At 42.6% G+C, this 18,571-nt stretch overlaps 1 protein-coding gene and 1 long non-coding RNA gene across 16 annotated transcripts in view; one reads left to right on the top strand and one right to left on the bottom strand.

Annotated features, from left to right (window-relative positions):
* LOC118377175 (protein-tyrosine kinase 2-beta-like) overlaps positions 1–18,571 on the bottom strand; it is an 81,152-nt gene that overhangs the window by 17,792 nt on the left and 44,789 nt on the right. For all 4 annotated transcript variants that reach the window (XM_052524436.1, XM_052524435.1, XM_052524438.1 and 1 more), the window contains 7 exons: positions 14,337–14,437; positions 13,971–14,060; positions 7,467–7,671; positions 7,248–7,356; positions 6,081–6,263; positions 3,096–3,245; positions 2,589–2,624 (listed from right to left, as the gene is read on the bottom strand). In XM_052524436.1, coding sequence (XP_052380396.1) covers positions 2,589–2,624; positions 3,096–3,245; positions 6,081–6,263; positions 7,248–7,356; positions 7,467–7,671; positions 13,971–14,060; positions 14,337–14,437 — 874 coding nt within the window. The remainder of the gene's footprint in view (positions 1–2,588; positions 2,625–3,095; positions 3,246–6,080; positions 6,264–7,247; positions 7,357–7,466; positions 7,672–13,970; positions 14,061–14,336; positions 14,438–18,571) is intronic.
* LOC127931505 (uncharacterized) lies at positions 16,386–18,563 on the top strand. 12 transcript variants are annotated; one of them, XR_008141500.1, is made up of 5 exons: positions 16,386–17,042; positions 17,133–17,312; positions 17,411–17,455; positions 17,679–18,263; positions 18,309–18,563. It is a non-coding gene; the product is annotated as an uncharacterized LOC127931505 (long non-coding RNA). The 12 variants fall into 12 exon arrangements; XR_008141509.1 differs by lacking the exon at positions 17,411–17,455 and having other exon boundaries at positions 16,386–16,772; positions 17,043–17,312; XR_008141503.1 differs by lacking the exon at positions 17,411–17,455 and having other exon boundaries at positions 16,387–16,952; positions 17,043–17,312.

Below are 18,571 nucleotides of genomic sequence, written 5' to 3'. Positions count from 1 at the left end.
ACAGACAAGTAAACAAACAGACAGACGAGTAAACAAACAACCAGACGAGTAAACGAACCGACAGAATAGTAAACAAACAAACAGACAAGTAAACAAACAGACAGACGAGTAAACGAACAACCAGACGAGTAAACGAACAGACAGAATAGTAAACAAACAAACAGACAAGTAAACAAACAGACAGACGAGTAAACGAACAGACAGAATAGTAAACAAACAAACAGATGAGTAAACAAACAGACAGAATAGTAAACAAACAAACAGACGAGTAAACGAACAGACAGAATAGTAAACAAACAAACAGACGAGTAAACAAACAGACAGACGAGTAAACAAACAAACAGACGAGTAAACGAACAGACAGACGAGTAAACGGACAGACAGACGAGTAAACGGACAGACAGACGAGTAAACGGACAGACAGACGAGTAAACGGACAGACAGACGAGTAAACGGACAGACAGACGAGTAAACGGACAGACAGAAGAGTAAACGAACAGACAGAATAGTAAACGAACAGACAGACGAGTAAACGAACAGACAGAATAGTAAACGAACAGACAGAATAGTAAACGAACAGACAGAATAGTAAACAAACAGACAGACAAGTAAACAAACAGACAGACGAGTAAACAAACAACCAGACGAGTAAACGAACAGACAGAATAGTAAACAAACAAACAGACAAGTAAACAAACAGACAGACGAGTAAACAAACAACCAGACGAGTAAACGAACCGACAGAATAGTAAACAAACAAACAGACAAGTAAACAAACAGACAGAATAGTAAACGAACAGACCAGACGAGTAAACGAACAGACAGAATAGTAAACAAACAAACAGACATAGTAAACAAACAGACAGAATAGTAAACAAACAACCAGACGAGTAAACTAACAGACAGAATAGTAAACAAACAAACAGACAAGTAAACAAACAGACAGACGAGTAAACGAACAGACAGAATAGTAAACAAACAAACAGATGAGTAAACAAACAGACAGAATAGTAAACAAACAAACAGACGAGTAAACGAACAGACAGAATAGTAAACAAACAAACAGACGAGTAAACAAACAGACAGAATAGTAAACAAACAAACAGACTAGTAAACGAACAGACAGACGAGTAAACGGACAGACAGACGAGTAAACGGACAGACAGAATAGTAAACAAACAGACAGAATAGTAAACGGACAGACAGACGAGTAAACACAGACAGACGATAGTAAACGAACAGACAGAATAGTAAACGAACAGACAGAATTGTAAACGGACAGACAGACAAAACGGACAGACAGACAGTAAACGGACAGACAGACGAGTAAACAAACAGAATAGTAAACGAACAGACAGAATAGTAAACGAACAGACAAAATTGTAAACAAACAGACAAAATAGTAAATGAACAGACAGACGAGTAAACGAACAGACAGAATAGTAAACAAACAGACAGACGAGTAAACGAACAGACAGACGAGTAAACGAACAGACAGAATAGTAAACGAACAGACAGAATAGTAAACGAACAGACAGAATAGTAAACGAACAGACAGAATAGTAAACGAACAGACAGAATAGTAAACAAACAGACAGAATAGTAAACGAACAGACAGAATAGTAAACGAACAGACAGAATAGTAAACAAACAGACAGAATAGTAAACGAACAGACAGAATAGTAAACAAACAGACAGAATAGTAAACGAACAGACAGAATAGTAAACGAACAGACAAAATAGTAAACGAACAGACAGACGAGTAAACAAACAGACAGAATAGTAAACAAACAGATAGACGAGTAAACAAACAGACAGAATAGTAAACGAACAGACAAATAGTAAACGAACAGACAGACGAGTAAACAAACAGACAGAATAGTAAACGAACAGACTAGTAAACGAACAGACAGACGAGTAAACGAAACAGACAGAATAGTAAACGAACAGACAGAATAGTAAACGAACAGACAAAATAGTAAATGAACAGACAGACGAGTAAACGAACAGACAGAATAGTAAACAAACAGACAGAATAGTAAACAAACAGACAGAATAGTAAACAAACAGACAGACGAGTAAACAAACAGAATAGTAAACGAACAGACAGAATAGTAAACGAACAGACAAAATTGTAAACAAACAGACAGACAGACGAGTAAACAAACAGAATAGTAAACGAACAGACAGAATAGTAAACGAACAGACAAAATAGTAAACAAACAGACAGAATAGTAAACGAACAGACAGAATAGTAAACGAACAGACAGAATAGTAAACAAACAGACAGAATAGTAAACGAACAGACAGAATAGTAAACGAACAGACAGAATAGTAAACAAACAGACAGAATAGTAAACGAACAGACAGAATAGTAAACAAACAGACAGAATAGTAAGCGAACAGACAGAATAGTAAGCGAACAGACAGAATAGTAAACGAACAGACAGACGAGTAAACGAACAGACAGAATAGTAAATTACAGACCAGAAAAACTTAGGCTGCGGTAACACTTTTACCGAAAGCCTCCAGGTAGAAAGCTTTAGAACATGTTATATTCATGTATGAACTTTTATACAAACACTTACCAGTGGGCTGGGGGCATCCTCCTGTCTCATGGGATCCTGTAAAGGAACAAGTAGGTTCAGGTTCATTTGACATTATATGGACGGGGACCCTCGATTGGCCACAGACCTTATAGTCCCCAAAGGGACAGTTATATTAAACACAGACCCACTGAGAGGGAGAGTTACGGGGCTGGTGGTTAGAGTGGAAAGGGGGTTGGTTGACAGGGTAGACCGAAGGTAGTTATGGCGGACAGGGCGTACAGAGCGCTAGATGCTAGGGCGGGTTTGCTAGGTCTATGGGGGTAAAGGTTGAAGCTATATTCCCCACCAGGAATCGTTACTCCTTGGTCAGCCACTTGTTGCTAGGGTGGGCGCTAGGGCGTGTTGCTAGGTCTGGGGGGGGTAAAGGTCAAAGGTATATTCCCCACCAGGAGTCTCTCCTTGGTCAACCACTTGTTGCTAGGGTGGTCGCTAGGGCGTGTTGCTAGGTCTAGGAGGGGGGGTAAAGGTTGAGGTTATATTCCCCACCAGGAGTCTCTCCTCCTTGGTCAGCCACTTGTTGTCCTCCATCATCTGTTGTTTCTGTTGTCTCATCGTCTCCTGCATACGCTCTCTCTCCATCTGCCACAGCCGCTGGGCGTCCTCCTTACTGGACGGCTCCACCATCAACTCTCCCTCCTATTGGACGGGAAGACACACATTCATATAGTAAAGAGCTAGTAATACAGTAGCCTTGCTTGTTGGCCTTATAGCAGTAACACAGGGATTTAACACAAGCACCTGGACACATGACCTGGATCGTCATCGAGACCGAACGTAGGAGGAGTCAATTAAACGGAAACTAGGTTGAAGATACTGTATCCCTGAAAAACAGATGCTTACAGTACCTTAAACCCAGCTGAGGGTGGAAATAGAGTAACCCGAGTCTAGAAGGAAGTAGACTAGAACTAGAGTACTAGAGGGAAGTAGACTAGAACTAGAGAACTAGTGTCTAGAAGGAAATAGACTAGAACTAGAGAACTAGAGTCTAGAAGGAAGTAGACTAGAACTAGAAAACTAGAGTCTAGAGGGAAGTAGACTAGAACTAGAGAACTAGAGTCTAGAAGGAAGTAGACTAGTACTAGAGACCTAGAGTCTAGAAGGAAGTAGACTAGAACTAGAGAACTAGAGTCTAGAAGGAAGTAGACTAGAACTAGAGTCTAGAAGGAAGTAGACTAGTACTAGAGAACTAGAGTCTAGAAGGAAGTAGACTAGAACTAGAGAACTAGAGTCTAGAAGGAAGTAGACTAGAACTAGAGTCTAGAAGGTAGTAGACTAGAACTAGAGAACTAGAGTCTAGAAGGAAGTAGACTAGAACTAGAGAACTAGAGTCTAGAAGGAAGTAGACTAGAACTAGAGTCTAGAAGGAAGTAGACTAGAACTAGAGAACTAGAGTCTAAAGGAAGTAGACTAGAACTAGAGAACTAGAGTCTAGAAGGAAGTAGACTAGAACTAGAGTCTAGAAGGAAGTAGACTAGAACTAGAGTCTAGAAGGAAGTAGACTAGTACTAGAGAACTAGAGTCTAGAAGGAAGTAGACTAGAACTAGAGAACTAGAGTCTAGAAGGAAGTAGACTAGAACTAGAGTCTAGAAGGAAGTAGACTAGAACTAGAGAACTAGCGTCTAGAAGGAAGTAGACTAGAACTAGAGAACTAGAGTCTAGAAGGAAGTAGAACTAGAGAACTAGAGTCTAGAAGGAAGTAGACTAGAACTAGAGTCTAGAAGGAAGTAGACTAGAACTAGAGAACTAGAGTCTAGAAGGAAGTAGACTAGAACTAGAGAACTAGAGTCTAGAAGGAAGTAGACTAGAACTAGAGAACTAGAGTCTAGAAGGAAGTAGACTAGAACTAGAGTCTAGAAGGAAGTAGACTAGAACTAGAGAACTAGAGTCTAGAAGGAGGTAGACTAGAACTAGAGAACTAGAGTCTAGAAGGAAGTAGACTAGAAGTAGAGAACTAGAGTCTAGAAGGAAGTAGACTAGAACTAGAGAACTAGTGTCTAGAAGGAAGTAGACTAGAACTAGAGAACTAGAGTCTAGAAGGAAGTAGACTAGAACTAGAGAACTAGAGTCTAGAAGGGAGTAGACTAGAACTAGAGAACTAGAAGGAAGTAGACTAGAACTAGAGAACTAGAGTCTAGAAGGAAGTAAACTAGAACTAGAGAACTAGTGTCTAGAAGGAAGTAGACTAGAACTAGAGAACTAGAGTCTAGAAGGAAGTAGACTAGAAGTAGAGAACTAGAGTCTAGAAGGAAGTAGACTAGAACTAGAGAACTAGAGTCTAGAAGGAAGTAGACTAGAACTAGAGAACTAGTGTCTAGAATTAAGTAGACTAGAACTAGAGAACTAGAGTCTAGAAGGTAGTAGACTAGAACTAGAAGGAAGTAGACTAGAACTAGAGAACTAGAGTCTAGAAGGAAGTAAACTAGAACTAGAGAACTAGTGTCTAGAAGGTAGTAGACTAGAACTAGAGAACTAGAGTCTAGAAGGAAGTAGACTAGAACTAGAGAACTAGAGTCTAGAAGGGAGTAGACTAGAACTAGAGAACTAGAAGGAAGTAGACTAGAAATAGAGAACTAGAGTCTAGAAAGAAGTAAACTAGAACTAGAGAACTAGTGTCTAGAAGGAAGTAGACTAGAACTAGAGAACTAGAGTCTAGAATGAAGTAGACTAGAACTAGAGAACTAGAGTCTAGAAGGAAGTAGCCTAGAACTAGAGTCTAGAATGAAGTAGACTAGAACTACAGTCTAGAAGGAAGTAGACTAGAACTAGAGAACTAGAGTCTAGAAGGAAGTAGACTAGAACTAGAGTCTAGAAGGAAGTAGACTAGAACTAGAGTCTAGAAGGAAGTAGACTAGAACTAGAGAACTAGAGTCTAGAAGGAAGTAGACTAGAACAAGAGAACTAAAGTCTAGAAGGAAGTAGACTAGAACTAGAGAACTAGAGTCTAGAAGGAAGTAGACGAGAACTAGAGTCTAGAAGGAAGTAGACTAGAACTAGAGAACTAGAGTCTAGAAGGAAGTAGACTAGAACTAGAGAACTAAAGTCTAGAAGGAAGTAGACTAGAACTAGAGAACTAGAGTCTAGAAGGAAGTAGACGAGAACTAGAGAACTAAAGTCTAGAAGGAAGTAGACTAGAACTAGAGAACTAGAGTCTAGAAGGAAGTAGACGAGAACTAGAGAACTAAAGTCTAGAAGGAAGTAGACTAGAACTAGAGAACTAGAGTCTAGAAGGAAGTAGACTAGAACCAGAGAACTAAAGTCTAGAAGGAAGTAGACTAGAACTAGAGAACTAGAGTCTAGAAGGAAGTAGACGAGAACTAGAGTCTAGAAGGAAGTAGACTAGAACTAGAGAACTAGAGTCTAGAAGGAAGTAGACTAGAACTAGAGAACTAAAGTCTAGAAGGAAGTAGACTGGAACTAGAGAACTAGAGTCTAGAAGGAAGTAGACTAGAACTAGAGAACTAGAGTCTCACCCCCATGCTGCATCGTCGTGGAGACATCATGGGCACGACCACTGTGTTGCTCCTAGAGTCTACAACAGTGGTGTATTCACAGGGACTGACCAGGTCTGGAGAGCTGGCACACAGGGCCTCATTCAGCTGAACGTGCAGGCCAATATTGTTACCAAAACGACCCCCAGGTTTCATCCTGGAGGGCTAGAAACACAGGGACAGAAACGTTGAGTAACTTATATGCTAATTCTAACAACGCCATGACAAAAAACAATGATGCTGAAGGTGTGTGTGTGTAACAGTGATTGTGTGTGTGTGTGTATGTGTGTGTAACAGTGATTGTGTGTGTAACAGTGATTGTGTGTGTGTGTGTGTGTGTGTGTGTGTGTGTGTGTGTGTGTGTGTGTGTGTGTGTGTGTGTGTGTGTGTGTGACAAATGGGGACATTTTATTAGTCCCCACGAGGTCAAATGCTATTTCTAGGGGGTTTAGGGTTAAGGTTAGAATTAGTGTTAGAATTAGAATTACATTAAGGGTGAGGATCTAGGGTTAGGAGCTAGGGTTAGGATCTAGGGTTAGGATCTAGGGTTAGGAGCTAGGGTTAGGGTAAGAATTCCGTTAAGGGTTGGTGTTAGGATCTACGGTTAGGAGCTAGGGTTAGGGTTAGAATTACATTAAGGATTAGGATCTAGGGTTAGGAGCTAGGGTTAGAATTACGTTAAGGGTTAGGAGCTATGGTTAGGATCTAGGGTTAGGGTTAGAATTACATTAAGGGTTAGGAGCTCGGGTTAGAATTACATTAAGGGTTAGGGTTAGGATCTAGGGTTAGGAGCTCGGGTTAGAATTACATTAAGGGTTAGGGTTAGGATCTAGGGTTAGGAGCTAGGGTTAGAATTACGTTAAGGGTTAGGAGCTATGGTTAGGAGCTAGGGTTAGGGTTAGAATTACGTTAAGGGTTAGGGTTAGGATCTAGGGTTAGAATTACATTAAGGGTTAGGGTTAGGATCTAGGGTTAGGAGCTAGGTTTAGTTTTAGGGTTAAGAGCTCGGGTTAGGATTAAGGTGAAGGTTAGGTTTTTGGTTAAGGTTAGGGGTTAGTGAAAATAGGATTTTGAATGGGACTGAATTGTGTCCCCACAAGGCTAACTGTATAAGACTGTGTGTGTGTCAACAAGAAGACAGGATACTACCTTAGGAGGAGGCTCATTGAATTTGAACTTGGTGTCAAAGAACTTGATGGGGCGTTTTCTGTCCCTCTCTCGCTCTGCCTCCTGCTCCTTCTCCATCTGATGGACGTCACTGTGAAAAGAAAAAGTACATATTGGCAAGTTGTTTGTGGTTTAACAACCACGACCATATTCAAATCAGATGTCAGAACATAGCCAAGCCAGGCCAATGGCAGTCAGCACCTGATCTTAACGACCAGCTCTGTGAAAGAGGGTCTCTCGCGGGGGTTGTAGGACCAGCAGCGTGTCATGAGGGAGTAGAGGGCAGGAGGGCAGGAGTCAGGTTTGGGTAGTCGGATGCCTTGCTCCAGCTGAATGATGACGTCACGGTTCTCCAACCAGAAGAAAGGCTGCTGCCCTCGACTCAGGATCTCCCACATACACACCGCTATGGAGAGGGAGGGAGAGAGAGAGAGACAGAGAGAGAGAGAGAGAGAGAGAGAGAGAGAGAGAGAGAGAGAGAGAGAGAGAGAGAGAGAGAGAGAGAGAGAGAGAGAGAGAGAGAGAGAGAGAGAGAGAGACAGAGAGAGAGAGAGAGAGAGAGAGAGAGAGAGAGCAGCTGGTAAAATGATGAGCTCCTAATATCTAGTATTTTATATCATATTTCAAATGATTTAGAGGAAGAGTACATTGGAGAAAAATAAGTGAGTGAAAGATAAAGGAAGTAGGACTAAGAATATAACTTCAGAAGAAGAGAATACATCAGAAAACAGCTGTTATCCTGATAACTCAACTGGATAGCTAACAAGCTAACAGTTGTTTACCACGTTGCTAGGGAGTTGCTAAGACAGTTTCTAGCTACCTGCAGTTAGCTAAAAAAAAACCTAGTGATCAAATAACTAAAAAGACAATCAAAAATGACAAAAGGGACTGGAAAACAAGTATCTAAACTTACACAAGCAAGATAAAACATTTCAGACAGGAAAACAAGAAAGGTACGCTTTGTTTACGTTTAAAAACACCTAGCTACAGTCAGCTGTTATATCTTCTGTATCCAGCGGTAATCAACTAGGATGGATACATTTACAAGCTCCAAGCTCAGCAACCTTGCTATCCAACATGCAAAAGGTATTACCAGTAAAGCAAAGGTTTCAATAAAAGAGACCCAAACAGCAGATTTTATGCAACAAAAGACGAAGAAAATCAAGGTGGATCTTCTCTTTTACTGAACGTTTACTGAACGGTTGGCATGCAGTCCTGCGCAAGGTAAACAAACATCTTGTGAATAAAAGAGAGCCGCGAACTCTAAAATTTTAACGGCCCCATCAAATATTTTTTTTTGCATCTGAGCTCCTAGAGTGTGTGGCTCTCTTTTATTTTCAAGTTTTCTCCACCTGCTAGCCAGCACCTCGCCTAAATAGGTGTGGGTTTATTTTATCTTCTAGATTAAACAAACACATTATGTCTGGAAACAAGACCAAGACTCAGAGGCCAGTCCAGAGCTGTTTTGAAGAAGAGTTCGACACGATAATACCTTTAGTGGATGATGAACTAAAAACTGACATTATCTACGTTAACAATATGTCTGAAACATCCAAAACCCGGACTTCAAAATACATCACTCCCTCCTTCAGCTGTAGCAGCTCTCCCTAGGTGAAGTGGAGATGACAGAATACATCACTCCCTCCTTCAGCTGTAGCAGCTCTCCCTAGGTGAAGTGGAGATGACAGAATACATCACTCCCTCCTTCAGCTGTAGCAGCTCTCCCTAGGTGAAGTGGAGATGACAGAATACATCACTCCCTCCTTCAGCTGTAGCAGCTCTCCCTAGGTGAAGTGGAGATGACAGAATACATCACTCCCTCCTTCAGCTAGAGATGACAGAATACATCAGCTGTCTCCCTAGGTGAAGTGGAGATGACAGCTCTCCCTGGGTGAAGTGGAGATGACAGAATACATCACTGGAAGTGGAGACAGAATACAGGAAGAACACACAGGAAGAATGTGACACTGTCCAGACGCTGATGGAAGAGTTGAGGCATTACAATGTCCAGACGCTGGTGGAAGAGTTGAGGCATTACAATGTGACACTGTCCAGACGCTGATGGAAGAGTTGAGGCATTACAATGTCCAGACGCTGATGGAAGAGTTGAGGCATTACAATGTCCAGACGCTGGTGGAAGAGTTGAGGCATTACAATGTCTAGATGCTGGTGGAAGAGTTGAGGCATTACAATGTCTAGATGCTGGTGGAAGAGTTGAGGCATTACAATGTGACACTGTCCAGACGCTGGTGGAAGAGTTGAGGCATTACAATGTGACACTGTCCAGACGATGATGGAAGAGTTGAGGCATTACAATGTCTTGACGCTGATGGAAGAGTTAAGGCATTACAATATGACCTTGTCCAGATGCTGATGGAAGAGTTGAGGCATTACAATGTGACACTGTCCAGATGCTGATGGAAGAGTTGAGGCATTACAATATGACACTGTCTATAGATGCTGATGGAAGAGTTGAGGCATTACAATGTGACACTGTCCAGACGATGATGGAAGAGTTGAGGCATTACAATGTGACACTGTCCAGACGATGATGGAAGAGTTGAGGCATTACAATGTGACACTGTCTAGATGCTGATGGAAGAGTTGAGGCATTACAATGTCCAGATGCTGATGGAAGAGTTGAGGCATTACAATGTGACACTGTCCAGATGCTGATGGAAGAGTTGAGGCATTACAATGTCCAGACGCTGATGGAAGAGTTGAGGCATTACAATGTGACACTGTCCAGACGCTGATGGAAGAGTTGAGGCATTACAATGTGACACTGTCCAGACGCTGATGGAAGAGTTGAGGCATTACAATGTGACACTGTCTAGATGCTGATGGAAGAGTTGAGGAAGAAGTTGAGGCATTACAATGTGACACTGTCTAGATGCTGATGGAAGCATTACAATGTGACACTGTCCAGACGCTGATGGAAGAGTTGAGGCATTACAATGTGACACTGTCTAGATGCTGATGGAAGAGTTGAGGCATTACAATGTGCCACTGTCCAGACGCTGATGGAAGAGTTGAGGCATTACAATGTGACACTGTCCAGACGCTGATGGAAGAGTTGAGGCATTACAATGTGACACTGTCCAGACGATGATGGAAGAGTTGAGGCATTACAATGTCCAGACGATGATGGAAGAGTTGAGGCATTACAATGTGACACTGTCCAGATGCTGATGGAAGAGTTGAGGCATTACAATATGACCTTGTCCAGATGCTGATGGAAGAGTTGAGGCATTACAATGTGACACTGTCCAGATGCTGATGGAAGAGTTGAGGCATTACAATGTGACACTGTCCAGATGCTGATGGAAGAGCCCGGAAGCCAGCCACACCAATGTGTCAGAGGAAATACCGTACTATTCAACCGATCGCTGCCCGCATCTGCCCGCCTGTCCAGCATCACTACTCTGGACGGCTCTGACTGAATACATGGACAACTACAAATACCTAGGTGTCTGGTTGGACTGTAAACTCTCCTTCCAGACTCACATTAAGCATCTCCAATCCAAAATTAAACCTAGAATCGACTTCCTATATCGCAACAAAGCATCCTTCACTCATGCTGCCAAACATACCCTTGTAAAACTGACCATCATACCGATCCTCGACGATAAAATCTATAAAATAGCCTCCAACATTCTACTCAACAAACTGGATGCAGTCTATCACAGCGCCATCCGTTTTGTCACCAAAGCCCCATACACTAACCACCATTGTGACCTGTACGCTCTCATTGGCTGGCCCTCGCTTCATACTCGTTGCCAAACCCACTGGCTACAGGTTATCTACAAGTCTCTGCTAGGTAAAGCCCCGCCCTATCTCAGCTCGCTGGTCACCATAGCAGCACCCACTCGTAGCACACGCTCCAGCAGGTATATCTCAAATCAAATCAATTCAAATCTTATTTATATAGCCCTTCGTACATCAGCTGATATCTCAAAGTGCTATACAGAAACCCAGCCTAAAACCCCAAACAGCAAGCAATGCAGGTGTAGAAGCACGGTGGCTAGGAAAAACTCCCTAGAAAAGCCAAAACCTAGGAAGAAACCTAGAGAGGAACCAGGCTATGTGGGGTGGCCAGTCCTCTTCTGGCTGTGCCGGGTGGAGATTATAACAGAACATGGCCAAGATGTTCAAATGTTCATAAATGACCAGCATGGTCGAATAATAACAAGGCAGAACAGTTGAAACTGGAGCAGCAGCACAGTCAGGTGGACTGGGGACAGCAAGGAGTCATCATGTCAGGTCGTCCTGGGGCACGGTCCTTGGGCTCAGGTCCTCCGAGAGAGAGAAAGAAAGAGAATTAGAGAGAGCATATGTGGGGTGGCCAGTCCTCTTCTGGCTGTGCCGGGTGGAGATTATAACAGAACATGGCCATCTCACTGGTCATCCCCAAAGCCAATTCCTCCTTTGGTCGTCTTTCCTTCCAGTTCTCTGCTGCAAATGACTGGAAAGAACTGCAAAAATCACTGAAGCTGGAGACTCATATCTTCCTCACTAGCTTTAAGCGCCAGCTGTCAGAGCAGCTCACAGATCACTGCACCTGTACATAGCCCATCTGTAAAGTAACCAATCCAACCTACCTCATCCCCATACTGTATTTATTTATTTATCTTGCTCCTTGCTCCTTTGCACCCCAGTATCTCTACCTGCACATTCATCTTCTGCACTACCATTCCAGTGTTTAATTGCTATATTGTAATTACTTTGCCACCATGGTCTATTTATTGCCTTAACTCCCTTATCTTACCTAATTTGCACTCACTGTACATAGACTTTTTGTTTTCTTTTGTTCTACTATATTATTGACTGTATGTTTTGTTTATTCCATGTGTAACTCTGTGTTGTTGTATGTGTCGAATTGCTACGCTTTATCTTGGCCAGAGGTCGCAGTTGTAAATGAGAACTTGTTCTCAACTAGCCTACCTGGTTAAATAAAGGTGTTCTCAACTAGCCTACCTGGTTAAATAAAGGTGAAGAGAAAAGGTCTACCCAGATGACCTCCTACTGTCACCAACAGATCAAGGTCTATAGGAACAACTTAAACATTCTTTAGGAATACAGAATCAACTGGACAATCAACATCGACTTTCCAGAAAACCAAAGTCGTGATTTTCCAGGAAAAAAAAGCTAGAAATCAGAGTAGCAGACACTCCTGAGGAAATACCATGGTTGAACATGGTCCAACTACCTGGGACTAATAATCAGTATCTCTGGTGGATTTGGTCTGGTAGAGAACGCACTAAAATTTAAAAAAGCCTGCAAAGCATTTTACTCCTTTAAAAGACAATAAAAAATTAAAAAAGAATATTCCTATCCAGATCTGGTGAAAAATATTAAATAGTGTAATTTTACCAATTGTACTATATGGAAGTGAGGTTTAGGGACCAACTTGCAATTACGATTATAAGCATTGGGAGAAAAATTCAATAAAAAATCTACATACAGAATTCTGCAGTACTTTCCTAAATATCCAAAAGAAAGAACCAAATAATTAATGCAGAGTCGGAACTCGGACGATTCCCTTTACATGTAAATATAAAGAAACGGACACTAACATGTTGGCACCATTTGAAATTAAGCCCCAAAACATCCTTACGATTCAAAAGCACTGGAATCCCAAGAGCTGAACCCTGAAAAGAGTCCCCAGTGTCAGCTGTCAACAACATTAAACAACTCTGATTTCCCTGTGTGTTTGGATAATAATCAAATTGTTACAGAAATGAAAACCTATTTGACAAACTGGGAAAATGAAACAAACACAGAATAAACTAAATTGCTATTTGGCTTCAAAATATAATACTCTGTCTCTACTCTGTCAGAGATACAAAACAGAGATAGATCCTGACCCTTAGCGATCACTAGTGAAGGAAAGAGAGAGAGAGAAATTGAGAGTAAGAGAAAGAGAGATCTAGAGAGTAAGAGAGAGAGAGAAAGAAAGAGATGGAGAGAGTAAAATAGAGATTAAGAGAGAAAGAGAGATGGAGAGAGTAAAAGAGAGTGAGAGAGTAAGAGAGATGGAGGAGGAAGAAAGAGAGGGAGAGCGATGGAGAGAGTAAGAGAGATGGAGAGAGTAAAAGAGAGAGAGAGAGTAAGATAGATGGAGGGGGAAGAGAGAGAGGGAGAGAGAGAGAGTAAGAGATATGGAGAGAGTAAAAGAGAGAGAGAGTAAGAGAGATGGAGGAGGAATAGAGAGGGGGGAGTAAGAGAGATGGAGGGGGAAGAGAGAGAGGGAGAGAGATGGAGAGAGTAAAAGAGAGAGAGAGTAAGAGATATGGAGAGATTAAGAGAGAGAGAGAGTAAGAGAGATGGAGGAGGAAGAGAGAGAGGGAGAGAGAGTAAGAGAGATGGAGAGAGTAAAAGAGAGAGAGAGAGAGTAAGATCGATGGAGGAGGAAGAGAGATGGAGAGAGTAAAAGAGAGAGGGAGAGTAAGAGAGATGGAGGGGGAAGAGAGAGAGTAAGAGAGATGGAGAGAGTAAGAGAGAGATGGAGGGGGAAGAGAGAGAGTAAAAGAGATGGAGAGAGTAAGAGAGAGATGGAGGAGGAAGAGAGAGAGGGAGAGAGGGAGTAAGAGAGATGGAGAGAGTAAAAGAGAGCGAGAGAGAGAGAGATACTGTTATACACATGCACATACACAGAAATACTGCAAAAGCAAAGTATCCCCCAAAACATGTCAACAGACTTACCAAACATCCAGACATCACTAGCCGTTGTGAAGCGTCTGAAGTTAATGGATTCTGGAGCCATCCATTTTATAGGTAATCGGCTAACTGAGGCTGTGGAAGTGACGCAGAAAGACAGTGGAAATGTTTTGTATATACATGTATTTAGCCAGTGTGGGGCCAGTATTTAAGAGAACACAGGCACACCATAGGAGAATCTCAATTACATTTCCTTGATTCCTTGCATCCTCTCGCCTCCTTCTCAAAACCCAATTGGATGAGCAGGTCAGAAGTCCCTCCCATCTGACTTTCTCATCCAATGGGTTTTACAAATGAGGCGTGGTGAGCGGACGTGAGGAATCAAGGAAATTACATTGAGTCTCCCCATACCCTTGTAATACTCTTCTTCCTCGATGTATCTGGACAGACCAAAGTCTCCCAGCCTAACACAGTCTGCTGTGGCCACCAGCACGTTCCTCACCGCTATGTCCCTGTTGGGACACAATAAACAGGTTAGTTGAAACAGGGAGGTACTACCTGAAGTTGTCCAATAAGAACACAGGTTTTCGTCATCTGTTGTAAGATGTTTTGCTACGGTGTGCTCTAATAAACACGACCCTGTTCTCTGGGTTAGAGGAATTATGGGTGTCAACGTGGCTGTCCTACCTGTACTTTGTCTCTGTGGGGACACAACATGTTGTGGGGTTACCATGTTGTTGTCATGCTGTGTTGCTACCATGTTGTGTTGTCATGCTGTGTTGCTACCATGTTGTGTTGCTACCATGTTGTGTTGTCATGCTGTGTTGCTACCATGTTGTGTTGATATCATGTTGTGTTGTCATGCTGTGTTGCTACCATGTTGTGTTGTCATTCTGTGTTGCTACCATGTTGTGTTGATATCATGTTGTGTTGTCATGCTGTGTTGCTACCATGTTGTGTTGTCATGCTGTGTTGCTACCATGTTGTGTTGTCATGCTGTGTTGCTACCATGTTGTGTTGTCATGCTGTGTTGCTACCATGTTGTGTTGTCATGCTGTGTTGCTACCATGTTGTGTTGTCATGCTGTGTTGCTACCATGTTGTGTTGCTACCATGTTGTGTTGTCATGCTGTGTTGCTACCATGTTGTGTTGATATCATGTTGTGTTGTCATGCTGTGTTGCTACCATGTTGTGTTGTCATTCTGTGTTGCTACCATGTTGTGTTGATATCATGTTGTGTTGTCATGCTGTGTTGCTACCATGTTGTGTTGTCATGCTGTGTTGCTACCATGTTGTGTTGTCATGCTGTGTTGCTACCATGTTGTGTTGTCATGCTGTGTTGCTACCATGTTGTGTTGTCATGCTGTGTTGCTACCATGTTGTGTTGTCATGCTGTGTTGCTACCATGTTGTGTCGCTACCATGTTGTGTTGTCATGCTGTGTTGCTACCATGTTGTGTTGTCATGCTGTGTTGCTACCATGTTGTGTTGCTACCATGTTGTGTTGCTACCATGTTGTGTTGTCATGCTGTGTTGCTACCATGTTGTGTTGTCATGCTGTGTTGCTACCATGTTGTGTTGTCATGCTGTGTTGCTACCATGTTGTGTTGTCATGCTGTGTTGCTACCATGTTGTGTTGTCATGCTGTGTTGCTACCATGTTGTGTTGTCATGCTGTGTTGCTACCATGTTGTGTTGTCATGCTGTGTTGCTACCATGTTGTGTTGCTACCATGTTGTGTTGTCATGCTGTGTTGCTACCATGTTGTGTTGATATCATGTTGTGTTGTCATGCTGTGTTGCTACCATGTTGTGTTGCTACCATGATGTTGCTACCATGTTGTGTTGCTACCATGAGACCGGTTAAATTATTTTTAAGCCTCGAAGATAATTGAGACATGGATTGTGTATGTGTGCCATTCAGAGGGTGAAGGGGTAAGATATAGAGATATACAGTAAATGCCTGTGAAAGGGGCCAGGCACATCCCACTCGTTTCCTGTGTGTATCAAGAATGGTCCACCACCCAAAGGACATCCAGCCAACTGGACACAACTATGGGAAGCATTGGAGTCAACATGGGGCCAGCATCCCTGTGGAACGCTTTCGACACCTTGTAGGTTGGTGCAACTCAATATTAGGAAGGTGTTCTTAATGTTTTGTACACTCTGTGTATGTATTACATGTCTAAGAGTGTGAAGAAGTGTTTTCTGAAGAGAAATATGGTGGCCAACATGGAATATGGGTGTCAAGATGGCCGCCAAATTGATGACGTATGAGAGTCAAGCAGAGATGATTTGGTTCAGTTCAGTCGTCAGTGATGAGCCCTTCCCAGCTAGCTTGTTTAGCTCATTGCGCTAGTTAATACTCACTAAAAGAAAGGGATATTTATTTTGATGGGTGAGGGAGGGAGGGAGGGAGGGAGGGAGGGAGGGGGAGGGAGGGAAGGGAGAAATGACTTGTAAGTATCGGTCACCTTCTGGATGCCACCGTGACATGCCAATTAGCTAACGTAACGATAAGCCGGTGTGAATGACCAGTACAACGGCGTTGTGGCAAGGTACTTCCCACTGGGCTAACTAACGTAGCCAAATTGATACATCCCACTTGATTATATTCTGAGTAGGATAGCAGCCTATATTGGTAGTAACCATCCGGATGGCACTGATGACTACTGATCAGTGGAGAGACTTTGTGCTACAAACCAGTAACAGAACAACGTGAAACACAATGTGTGCTTTGTTGCTGCTTGCCGACTAATACTGAGCACTGCTGTCCTGCAGTATGGAGAGGGAAGTAGTTAGAAGGTGAAGCTAATATCAGGCCAGTATGGACAGGGAAGTAGTTAGAAGGTGAAGCTAATATCAGGCCAGTATGGACAGGGAAGTAGTTAGAAGGTGAAGCTAATATCAGGCCAGTAAGGACAGGGAAGTAGTTAGAAGGTGAAGCTAATATCAGGCCAGTATGGACAGGGAAGTAGTTAGAAGGTGAAGCTAATATCAGGCCAGTATGGACAGGGAAGTAGTTAGAAGGTGAAGCTAATATCAGGCCAGTATGGACAGGGAAGTAGTTAGAAGGTGAAGCTAATATCAGGCCAGTAAGGACAGGGAAGTAGTTAGAAGGTGAAGCTAATATCAGGCCAGTAAGGACAGGGAAGTAGTTAGAAGGTGAAGCTAATATCAGGCCAGTATGGACAGGGAAGTAGTTAGAAGGTGAAGCTAATATCAGGCCAGTATGGACAGGGAAGTAGTTAGAAGGTGAAGCTAATATCAGGCCAGTATGGACAGGGAAGTAGTTAGAAGGTGAAGCTAATATCAGGCCAGTATGGACAGGGAAGTAGTTAGAAGGTGAAGCTAATATCAGGCCAGTATGGACAGGGAAGTAGTTAGAAGGTGAAGCTAATATCAGGCCAGTATGGAAAGGAAGTAGTTAGAAGGTGAAGCTAATATCAGGCCAGTAAGGACAGGAAGGACAGGGAAGTAGTTAGAAGGTGAAGCTAATATCAGGCCAGTATGGACAGGGAAGTAGTTAGAAGGTGAAGCTAATATCAGGCCAGTATGGACAGGGAAGTTTAGAAGGTGAAGCTAATATCAGGCCAGTAAGGACAGGGAAGTAGTTAGAAGGTGAAGCTAATATCAGGCCAGTATGGAGAGGGAAGTAGTTAGAAGGTGAAGCTAATATCAGGCCAGTAAGGGCAGGGAAGTAGTTAGAAGGTGAAGCTAATATCAGGCCAGTAAGGACAGGGAAGTAGTTAGAAGGTGAAGCTAATATCAGGCCAGTAAGGACAGGGAAGTAGTTAGAAGGTGAAGCTAATATCAGGCCAGTATGGACAGGGAAGTAGTTAGAAGGTGAAGCTAATATCAGGCCAGTAAGGACAGGGAAGTAGTTAGAAGGTGAAGCTAATATCAGGCCAGTATGGACAGGGAAGTAGTTAGAAGGTGAAGCTAATATCAGGCCAGTATGGACAGGGAAGTAGTTAGAAGGTGAAGCTAATATCAGGCCAGTAAGGACAGGGAAGTAGTTAGAAGGTGAAGCTAATATCAGGCCAGTATGGACAGGGAAGTAGTTAGAAGGTGAAGCTAATATCAGGCCAGTAAGGACAGGGAAGTAGTTAGAAGGTGAAGCTAATATCAGGCCAGTATGGACAGGGAAGTAGTTAGAAGGTGAAGCTAATATCAGGCCAGTAAGGACAGGGAAGTAGTTAGAAGGTGAAGCTAATATCAGGCCAGTATGGACAGGGAAGTAGTTAGAAGGTGAAGCTAATATCAGGCCAGTATGGAGAGGGAAGTAGTTAGAAGGTGAAGCTAATACCAGGCCAGTAAGGAGAGGGAAGTAGTTAGAAGGTGAAGCTAATATCAGGCCAGTAAGGAGAGGGAAGTAGTTAGAAGGTGAAGCTAATATCAGGCCAGTATGGAAAGGGAAGTAGCAAGATGTAAAACTACTGTATTAACATCTACATAACAATGACTCCAGTGAAAAGGGAATGATTCTGTACATTCTCCCAACTTCGACAGACAACTTTCAAATTCTCGTTGAAGTTTCTAGCCACAAGCATGAACTAGCTAGCTGGGATGACTGACTGGACTGGATCAGTTTATCTCCACTCTGCTCTCGCTGCGTGAGACCCCAGGCGTGTCCGTATAGGCTCCTC

Source organism: Oncorhynchus keta, chromosome 8 (genome assembly GCF_023373465.1).
Source record: "Oncorhynchus keta strain PuntledgeMale-10-30-2019 chromosome 8, Oket_V2, whole genome shotgun sequence".
Lineage (NCBI taxonomy): Eukaryota > Metazoa > Chordata > Actinopteri > Salmoniformes > Salmonidae > Oncorhynchus > Oncorhynchus keta.
Note: the sequence above shows the minus strand (reverse complement) of the source record. Positions and strands in the feature narration are given on the sequence as shown.